General features: G+C 39.0%; 1 protein-coding gene across 1 annotated transcript in view; it reads left to right on the top strand.

The window, feature by feature from the left end:
* The window catches only part of LOC132170411 (protein PIR), a 60618-nt gene that overhangs the window by 8926 nt on the left and 40388 nt on the right, over positions 1–11304 (top strand). Inside the window, exons 8-13 of the mRNA XM_059581392.1 lie at positions 4820–4889; positions 5105–5169; positions 5401–5596; positions 5727–5885; positions 9469–9555; positions 9654–9869. Coding sequence (XP_059437375.1) covers positions 4820–4889; positions 5105–5169; positions 5401–5596; positions 5727–5885; positions 9469–9555; positions 9654–9869 — 793 coding nt within the window. The remainder of the gene's footprint in view (positions 1–4819; positions 4890–5104; positions 5170–5400; positions 5597–5726; positions 5886–9468; positions 9556–9653; positions 9870–11304) is intronic.

An 11304-nucleotide genomic window follows, 5' to 3' on the forward strand; every position in this document is an offset into this window, starting at 1 on the left:
TATCCTCCAATCTTCTTGGGCTTCGTAGCCTCTGCCGTCGCCCAATACCACCTCCGGCGCTTTGTCTCTCCCCATCGGCACTGTCTGTCGCCGACCCACTTGTAATAAACCATCCCTCATGCCGGACAACCCCAACACACCATTAGGGGGTGTTTTTCCTAGTAAGCCCCCCGCAGATATCGCCGATGGACCTCCCGGCGCCTGACCCATCGTTGTTTGATGGCCAGCAGTGGACGATGAAGCTCCTGGATCGCCGTTCTTCATCCAGCCCACTTGAACTTTTTTCACCCTGACCGGCCTTTTTTTCTTTTTCTGTCTCCCTCTTATCTTATTCCTTTCTCCACCGCTCAACAACTGCTTGGGCTGTATAGTAACACCCTCCGTTGCAATTTGGTTGGTTGGCTCAGGCCCAAGGCCCGAAAGCCCACAAGCGCAATGCCCACATTTCCCCTTCGCCATGCGCTTCAGACATTCTTCTATCTCTTGCTGAATCTTTTCCAGAGTGTTCCTTAATTTGACGCATTCGAAACCTCCAAACTCCACGTGTCCATTGTCAGAATTGTGCGTCCCTCCAGGTACGTTGCGTCCTTGCACAGCCAGCGCTGCATGCGACAAATTGCCACTGCCCAACAATCCAGGAATCACCGGAGAAATCTTCACCGGAGGCACAGGTTGCACCGGCGAAGGAATGGCCGGAAATTCCAACATGTATCGCTGACTCCCTGAGACTTCCTTGCATCCCCCTTCAATCGGTTCCTTGCCCTTAGCAGTCGCCGGAAGTAAACCCTCTGTGCGTTTAAGTATGGTTATCGAACCTGATTCTGGACCAGTAACGTTCACATTCATCTTCTTCTTTGGCGCAGCATTTTTTCCAGTTTCCCCCGACAGCCATTTCGGAACTCTAGCGATGGTTTCTGTCGAAGGTAGAAATAGTTCCTCCGACGGACGTACCGTGGCCTGTAACACCTCAGAAAAGCTCCTTCTTTTCTTCATATCATCCTTTTCTGGAGCCATCAGGAATGGTTGAAAGAATCTAATAGCAATCTGAATCTCAGACTCCAGCTTGCTCCATCCTTTCTGATTCTTCCCTTCCGGTATCATAACTGACCTGCGCCTCTCCTTTCCCTCACATTCTTCAATCACCAAGAAACTTCCATATCTGTTGGAACACTTCTGAGCTAGTATTCTAGGATAGCCCGGCTTAGAATGATCATGAAAGACCCTGGAATCCTTCACTTTGATCAGCTCTTCAAAAATATGTGATAACCAAACAGCTTCATTACTTTCCAACTTCACTGATCTCACCAACCTTTTGCTTCTTTCCTTAATCTCTAAACCAGCTTCCCCATCCTTCACCAGCATCTCAAAATCCTTAGCTTCAATAGACCATCTCCTTGATAAGCCCATTCTCATTTGTTTTTTAATATAACTTCTCGAAAAGAAAAAAGAAAAAGAACAAAAAATGCTAAGTGAATATCCATACTACATGGTCAATTTTGTGCTTTATTTATGCTACAGCTCTCTCTGTTTCGCTTGCTTTCTCATTCACACACACACACACACACACACACACACACACACACACACTTATGCTATAGCTCTCTTTGTCTGTCTAGCTCTCTCATTTACATACACACACCTACATACGTTCATGTATGTCTAAAGACATGGTATAGTCGGAAATATAATTAAGAAGCGCTTCCTATTGTAGAGTACAGTGATGTTTCTGCATACCGCCTATCTCTATCAGAGGACACAAAAGCTCTCAATCAGCTGGTATGTAGTTCTTGTTTCTCCTTTTACCTTATCTTTTGAAAGCATAGAACTTAGATTTTAAGCATTTACCTTCTGTTCAGATAATTGGGATGGTAAAAGGTCAGATATAAGTACAAGTTTACGTCCATAATTACAATTTGATTCATTCCTGTTCGCAATATTGTTGTTATTTTCATGTTATGTGATGGTGAAGCTGTAAAACATGCAGAATGCCCTTATCCAAGAGGGGAAGGAGATGGCATCCGTGCTTTATACATATCGCAGTTGTGTCAAAGCTCTTCCTCAGGTTTATTTTGGGTTTATTTTGAACAGAACTTTTCTGGACATCAAGTATATACTCGGTCATAAAAAAAAAAAAAAAAAAAAAATTAAAATTAAAGGACTTATCAAAAAGTATATACTCGGTCATTCAAGTCACTGTTAATCACACACACACACACACACACTCACAGTGCACAACACAGCACAGACACAAGACACGTGTCAAGGTGAGGCGCATCCAAGACTCCCTAATGCATGAAATTTTTTGCTAAATCTCTCATAAGGTACACACCCTTTCTTTCATGTGAATGCTTAATGAAAAATAGTAGTCCTCTCAGCTCTTAATCGAATGCATATGCCTATCAAACTTAACAACAAATTATGTTAATTATTTATGGGGTCTTGAGTTTGAATCTTGCCTTATTCTATGCTTTCGATTTAAGTGAAAAATTCTACAAGTTGCTTCCTACCCATCAAGGGATTTTGAGCTCACAGGCAAGACGTAGTGTTGCAATGCAAATTATGCTTAGGCTTTTGAGATTATGGTAATTTGTAATGTACGTTATGTGGCAGCTTCCTGATTCTATGAAGCAAGGTCAAGCTGAATTGTATATAGAAATGTTTCACCTGATGAGAGGGAGTTTGGGCTCACGCTTGGGATGGAGTCTTAGAATATAAATTAAAAGGAATGAAATTTATTTTCTCCATCTGCTTAGGCTGTTGGGATTGTGGTAATATATATCGTGTACTATGTGGCAGCTCCCTGATTCTATGAAGCAAAGTCAAGCCGACTTGTATCTAGAAACATATCAAGTTTTAGACTTGGAGATGAGTCGTCTGCGTGAAATTCAGCGATGGCAAGCATCAGCTGCATCGAAAGTACAAGCTCTTAATTACTCTCTTATTTTTTATGTTTAAACTTGAGTCAAACTTTCAGTACCAATTATTGTTGTTTTGTGATGCAGCTAGCTGCTGATATGCAACGCTTTTCAAGGCCTGAGAGGCGCATAAATGGCCCGACAATAACTCATCTCTGGTCTGTTATAACGTCTCATTTTTCTTCCGAAACTGATTGCTTGATTTTTCTCTTTTTTTTACCACCTCATTTCAAGGGATGAATATGTTTGAGCTTAAGCTCCTCACCATCATATAAATGTTAATACATCTTCAGAGCAATTTGTAAGTTCCTATGATGATGCCCTGTAGCTATCCTCCTGAGATATCTTTCTCAACTCTAGGTCCATGTTGAAGTTACTTGATGTCTTGGTGCAACTTGATCATCTCAAAAACGCTAAAGCAAGCATACCTAATGACTTCTCTTGGTATAAGAGGTATGTCAATCATCTTTGTTTTCTGTCATATTGCTATGGCTTGGTTACACCTCTCTTCTGTTCTTTAAAGTGGATTATCTTCTTCTTTTTCTTTTTTTTTGCTGTCTATTTTTTTAATTGTTAATGACAAGTAGCTTGCACTTGAGTCTTTTCCCCTCCCTATCTTCTCTCTGAGTACACTTACAATGTTTTTTGAAAGTTTGTGACTAACAGGCCATCTTCAAGTATTACATTTACCTACAACCTGCATGTGTGGTGCTTAAAATCTGTTCCTTCATGCAGCCTTTCCAGGCCTTCTGAGGTGGTTTAGAAGGATGATGTAGGATAATGCTGAAGTTCTAGAGTAGTGCCATGTATGATCTGTTATATGGTGGGCTAATCTACAACAACATGTTATTTATCGGTTCTTCAAGAGGACTTAAATTCTGGTTCTTAAGAAAGCAAGTCATATCTTTTATAAGGGGTATTGAGAGAATATATATAAAGAAAGGAGAACAACAAGAAACCTAAGGTATCACACCCAGAGGTTACTTACTATATATAGAGCACTAAGGAATAGATTCCATCCTCTGGCAAGCACTTCATAGGTGATGGAAATTTTTCAGAAGAGTCCCATTGAATTGAAGAAGCACTTAACAAACAAGCACATGCGTGTGTGCTGTTGGGCACTGGACTGCTAAGTGAGAGTCCAAATTCTTTAATCAGCAAAGCCAACAAAACTCCACAAGCAATGAGATTTTTTTTTTTTTTTGATAAGTAATAATGATATAAAGCAAAGCGCAGAGGGGCGCAACCCACGTACACAGGAAGTATAAAGAGCGCGCCTAAGAGGGAGAGAAATGAAAAAGGAAATCAGAAAAACTAATCTCTAAAGGAGCAAGCCAAGCGGCCGTCCAAGAGAAAAGAGTAAAGTAGAAACTTTGAACAATGAAACTGAACTTTAAGCTATTAAAGACCATAGACATTATTCTCATTCTTGTTCCTTGTCAAATTTGTAAATTGACATTCTGCTCCTCTTCATTTGAATTTTTTTAGGTTCTGAACACTAAACATTTTACAGTTTGTGCTTAGGAATATAAGATGCGCCCAAGGTAGAGAAGCTTAAATGTCAATGAAACACTAGTGTAGTCCAGGCTTAGTACCTGGATAGAATTTATTGCCTGAATTGTTCAGTTAAATTTTTCTAAATATGCTAGTAGTTTTCCAGCAATTGTAAGGTTGTTATTTCCTGACAGTACTTGACCAAACCATTAAAGTTGTTATTTCCTGAAAGTACTTTGACCAAATCATTTTGCAGCTTCTTTAAATGTCTGTTGAGTTACCAAGAAAAAAAAAATAGAAATTGTAATTCACAAGATCATTAATGTGTGAACCTCTTAGATTGCAGTTTTTTGTAATTAGTAGCAATTCATTACTTTAATTTGTTTTTTGAACTCTACCCAATTTTTCAGGACATTCACACAAGTCAGTATTCAGTGGCAAGACACTGATTCAATGAGGGAGGAGTTAGATGATTTGCAGGTGTGTGACTGTGGTTCCCTTTCTTTCATAACATGTACGCACTGGATGTATGCAATGTTTGACTGTTCATGTTGTTTGGGAACAGTAACTTTTTTTTTTTTTTTTTCCCTTTCCTTTGGTGTTCTTATTTTCTTTATTGATAAAGTCACAATTGATATTGTGCTTTCTGGTCATTTATCAGTTACAATTATACTTTTAACTATTTTTTTTTGCAGATTTTCTTAAGCTCGAGGTGGGCTATCTTATTGAATTTGCATGTTGAGATGTTTCGTGTAAACAAGTATCCTGTCTATTTGTACTTTTATTTTTGAAATGTTGTCACCTGCATAAATTTCTATATGATACATGGGTAGAAATGATTTGCCTTACTTAATACTTGAACTGCAGCTTGGTTGTATGTGTGCTGATAAATTTTTAGAACTTGGAATGCAATTTTCCTTATGTTGTTCACAGCACATATGTGAATGATGATACAGTGTTTTATTCTCTTGAGTTCCTTGACCTGAAATAGTGTAGAAGACATTCTTCAAGTGCTCATAGTCTTTGCAGTTGAGTCATTGGAATTGGATTTTGCACTTCTGTTCCCAGAGCGGCACATTCTTCTACGCGTTTTGCCTGTTCTTGTTGTCTTAGCAACATCATCAGAGAAAGATAGTGAGTCACTGTACAAGAGGGTGAAAATTAACAGACTGATAAATATATTTAAGGTATTGCTGTTTGTGAAATGATTTAAATGTGAATATCTGTGATAAAGGCACAAGAAACAGATATTAATTTCTTTACGTGTGGCAGAATCAGTCAAGAAGCTTGCATTAATATTGTTCTTTTTCTTTGCAGAATGAACCCGTCATTCCTGCATTTCCAGATCTTCATCTTTCTCCTGCTGCAATCTTGAAAGAATTGTCAATGTACTTTCAAAAGTTTTCTTCGCAAACTCGTCTTCTCACTCTTCCAGCACCTCATGAGCTTCCGCCCCGTGAAGCACAAGAATATCCTGTTCTTTTGTCATCTTGATCAGTAATTTATTGGTTTAGATCACCAACGGTTGTTCTGTTTACTGCTTTTCTATTGAACTCTTTGCTAGAATTTCTTACCTATGAATGAAAATAATGATAGTTCGTGTTGGTTGCTTTTTTTTTTTTTTGTGTTTTGTTTTCGACTCTCTTGTTAGTACTATTAATACAAACATATGAAGTCAGAGTTCCAGTTTAGCCAGCATTTATAAATGTTTTGCTTGCAGCTCCCTTTCTTTCAACTTATAAGAATGTAAAGATTGGATTATGGACAGAATAATGATCAATAAAGTAAACCACATTGAGACTGTTCCCTGCTTTTTGTGATGTGTTGACAATCTTGCTTATTTGTATAACTAACTGGTCTCAGATTTAGGGGTGTGATAATTTTATGTGCATTTGTACTTATCAAAAAAAAAAAAAAAAAAAAAAAAAAAATTTATGTGCATTTACATCTTAAACTTCCTTGAGATAAATTTTATAATTGTTGATATAAAAATAGGGCCGGTGGAATTGATATGTATCCTCTGACCTGCCCAAAAGTTAATAGTTTAAGGTGGGAATATATAAACCTATGGTTTTGATTGACTCATTACCCTTCGTGGCTAGTAGTGTGTTGGGTTTAGGTTAATTCCTTTTTTTTTTTTTTTAATAAGTTAATGGAGTTCACTAGAAACCAAAGGGTGCACCCAAGTACACATGAAAATACAAGAGAAATACTGAAGAGCCTTTGTCTGGGGTCTCGGTGGTAGGAGGAATTGGGTCTGGCCCAGACTGCACTGAAGAACTGATTGGGCGATCTGGGTCTTGTTCAGAAATTGCCGAAGAGTCGAAAGGAAAGCTTGGATTTTGCGAAGAGAGTACCAAAGAGTGACTGGCCAAAGTTCTGTTGAAAAATGGTGGAGTGCTGAAAGCCCCAATGCTATCAAGTTGACGAAGGCTATGGTGTCAGGATCAGTTGGGATTGGCTCAAAGCTAACCAAAGATAGAATTGTTGAAGGTAGTTGTGTGGATGGAGGAGCGCCGCAATTGTGGGATGAGCTAGCGGGGTTAATGAGCTGGTGGGAGATGCCATGGTGTATTGGGGGAGATTTCAATGTGGTTCAGTTTCCTAGCAAGAGATTAGGTGATTCTAGTTACTCTGCTGCAATGCTGGAGTTTTCGGAGTTCATTTTCGTGTACAGCTTGGTGGATCTACCACTTGAAGGGGGCCAATTTACTTGGTCCAATAGCCAGGAAGATCAAAAATGGTCTAAAATTGACAGATTCTTATTATCTCCGGAGTGGGAAGAACATTTTTCAATGCTGACACAGAGGCGACTGCCAAGACTTTTGTTAGACCACTTTTCTCTGTTGTTGGATTCCGGGGCGCCCAAAGGAGAGGGAGCAGGTATTTTAAATTTGAAAATATGTGGTTGAAGTCTGAAGGTTTTGTTGATAAGGTTAAAACTTGGTGGATGTCCTACAAATTCCAGCTAGTTATGTTTTGGCAAGTAAGTTGAAAGCATTGAAGGCGGACTTGAAGAAATGGAATGAGGAGGTATTTGGTGATGTTGGGAAGAAAAAGAAGTAACTGTTGGAGGGCATTCGAGAGCTGGATAATATTGCGGAGGGTCGCTGTTTAGTGGAGGAGGAATGGGTGAGGAAGCTGGATATGTCTAAGGAGTTGGAGAAAACTCTTCTTTTAGAAGAAGTGAACCGAAGACAAAAATTACGAGCTTTATGGTTGAAGGAGGGGAATAGAAATGCAAAATTCTTTCATAGGGTGGCCAACTCACGTCGAAGGTATAATCAAGTGGATTCCTTGAGTATAAATGGTTCAATGTCCAATAATCCTATGGAAATAAAGGAGCATGTAGGACCGTGAGAAGACGTTGGAGGAGCTTAAGTCCTTTTATTCCCGTTATATTTGGACAGTTGTGTATTTAGTTCCTTTGGTGCGTAGTTTTAATGATTTTCTTGTTCATTTTTCTCCTTCTAGATAGATGTTTCTCTTGTATACTTCTTGTGTACCTAGGTTGGGCTTTGTGCTTTTAATGATATTTCGATTAGGTGTAAGGAATTTGATTCAGTTCAATCGTGTGTTGTTAGGTAAATGATTGTGGAGGTTTGCCAACGAGGGAGAGGCTTGGTGGAGGAGATTAGTGGAGGTGAAATATGGTATGATGAGGGGTGGTTGGTGTTCCACGGAGGTAGGGGGATCTTATGGGGTGGGGGTATGAAAATGTATTCGAAGGGGGGTGGGATAATTTTAAACAGCATGTGCGGTTGAGGTTGGAAATGGTTCTCGAGTATTATTTTGGAAAGATGTGTGGTGTGGGGAGTTACCATTGAGGACTGTGTTTCCCACTTTGTTTAATATAGCATGTGCAAAGGAGGCATGGGTGGAGGAGAATATGGATACAGTAAATGGTGCTATTCGTTGGAATGTAATGTTTATTCGACCTGTTCATGATTGGGAACTGGAAGAGGTTGCACGATTTTTCGAATTGCTGTATTCCCAACAGGTTAGGCATGGTGGGGTGGATAAAATTTGTTGGATTCCCTCAAAGAGAAAGAACTTTGGGGTGAAGTCATACTATAAGGTGAAGGTTAATTCAGAACCGATGGATGGCCCTCGGAAGATTATTTGGAAGAGTAAAGCTCCTCCGAGAGTGGCTTTTTTCGTGTGGACGGCGGTGTTGGGAAAAATACTAACAATGGACAATGTACGTAAGAAGAACATTATAGTGACGGAGTGGTGTTGTATGTGCAAGAAGAGTGGTGAATCTATTGATCATTTACTATTGCATTGTGAAGTTGCTATAGAGGTTTGGAATATGGTTTGTCAACTGTTTGGTGTTAAGTGGGTGATGCCGAGTAGGTTGAAAGAATGCTTGGGAAGTTGGAGAGGACAAAGGGGTAATTGTATAGTTTTGCAAATCTGGAGAATGGCTCCTTTATGTGTAATGTGGTGCTTATGGAGAGAAATGAATGCACGGAGTTTTGAGGACCGTGAACTTGGAATTACTGAGTTGAAGAAAAGGGTGCTTCAAACACTTTTCTCTTAGAGAGTTTTGTGGCATTCTTCGCAAGTTTCAACGCTTGTGGAATTCCTAGATTTATGTGCGTCATTTTCAAATTAAAAGTTTGTATGTGTGGGCTCTTTTTGTATACTTCCTGTGCACATGGGTTGCGCCCCTTGCGCTTTTAATAAATTGATATTACCGATAAAAAAAAAAAATGATATTTCGATTACTTATAAAATAAAAAAATTAAAAAACTTGTGAAAACTGAAGCCATTTTGTTTGAATTTTAATCTTCTTGTATGAGACTGAATACCAAGTTATCAATAGATATAATTCATATTTTCTGTAAACTTGTGGTGTTTATCATAGTTGGAATGTTACATGGAACTATATTCTTTCACCCCTAGAATAACCCACTAATAACCCTGTTAGATTTGTATGGAGTTACAATGCATGATAGAACTTTACAGTCTACTTCTAAAGTGTATATGCGCGTGTGCACAAAATGTCTATTTGCTGTGTCTTTCTGTTGAAACCTTGACATAATTTACTTATCAGAGACATTATCTGATCATCAATCACATTGGAGCAATCCGTGCTGAGAATGATGATTTCACAATTCGTTTTGCTTCGTCAATGAATCAGGTGCTATCCCCTCCCCTCCCCCTGTATGCATAGATATGTTTCTTGGTGTCCCTGCTTTATATGTTTTTAAAATCCATAACTTTGCCCTTCTTTTGCAGTTGTTGTTGTTAAAGTCAATCGATAATGCTGATATTGAGTGGAGCAAAGAAGTCAAGGGAAGCATTTATGATGTAATTGTTGAAGGTTTTCAGCTTTTAAGCAGATGGACTGCTCGCATTTGGGAACAATGTGCGTGGAAATTTTCTCGCCCATGCAAGGATCCAGTCCCTTTGGAATCACATGAGACTTCAGCATCATTTTCTGACTATGAAAAGGTATTATGTCCTTTATCTGCATTCATATTGTTTTTCCTGTTGACCTGTAACAGAAGTTCTCTCGTCTTTCCACGTTTTTCTGGTCCTCAGCCTCATGAGCTGTAACAAACCAGTATCTTTGCAAATGCAATGAATTTTGTGACTTTCTGAATTGTATTGAGTTGTCAGTTATTCCCTTCTCTTAGCTTCTTGTGTATTTTGGGTATTGCAGCTTATTTGGTGATAACCTTGTTCTCTCTTGTGCTGGTCATCATGCTGCACCTAGGCCCTACTTAGGCCAAGACTTGTTGTATAAGCTATGTGGTTGAACTACGAAGCATTTTAAGTACTCTATGTCATATTCATGCGTCTGCAGTGGTGCTTACAATTAGGGGTGTTTCTATATATTTGTTAACACTATTAGATCATCATTATATGTAGCTAGATGATTAAAAGGGCTTGGAAGCTTGCTTATGAATTTTTATTTTTGCTTGGTTTCTCTTCTTCATTATAAGAGTTTAATTAGTTTAATCTATTGAAGGAATTACATCACAGAGGCCATTTTACTTTTTGGGATGCAATAGTAAAGGTTCATGGGGTAGGAAAAGGTTATGGATGTGAAAAGTGGGGTTTACATTCAAAAGACTAGAAAACCGAGATTCTTTGGGGCTTAAAAGCAAGCTCAAGGCTTTGAAAGTTGATTTAAAGAGATGGAAAGAGGAGGTGTTTGGCAATATAGTGAGGAAGAAGACAATCCTTTTGGAAGAGCTACATGTTTTTTATGTCATTGAAGAAGAGGGGGCCTTAGGTGTTGAGGAGAGTATGAAGAAGGCATAACTTATTAGCAAGTTAGAAAGATCTACTCTCATGGAGGAAGTGTGTTCGGGGCAGAAATCTAGGGTCTTGCAGCGAAGGGAGGGTGACAAGTGCATGAAGTTTTTTCACATAATGGCTAACTCCAATAGAAGAATTAACTCCATTGACTCTTTGCTGATTGATGTTACAATTTCTACCAACCAGTCGGAGATCAACGAGATGTTGTCCAGTTTATAAAAAGTTGACACTGAGTAGTTCAGTTTTAGGCCTTTCGTGGACGGTCTTTCTTTTGATTCTATTTAAGTACTAATTAAATGATTAAATTTTCTTATTCCTATAAGCTTAAGCTTTTGGGATAAGTGGTAATTTAACATGGTATCAGAGCCAATGTTCGACAATGTTCAAAGCCTTGAGAGGCATATCAGAGCCAATGTTCGACAATATCAGAGCCTCTCACGTTGGACAATGTTCCTCTCACGTTGGACAATGTTCGGAAGAGAGGCATCGTTGTGATTAATCGATGTTGTATGTGTGAGGCGGATGGGGAGTCCGTGGATCATCTCTTTCTTCATTGTGTAGTCGCACGGAAGTTGTGGGATGTTATCTTTTCTCGCTTTAACAGGTGTTGGGTTATGCCTAG

This window comes from Corylus avellana, chromosome ca2 (genome assembly GCF_901000735.1).
Source record: "Corylus avellana chromosome ca2, CavTom2PMs-1.0".
In the NCBI taxonomy this organism is placed as follows: Eukaryota; Viridiplantae; Streptophyta; class Magnoliopsida; order Fagales; family Betulaceae; genus Corylus; species Corylus avellana.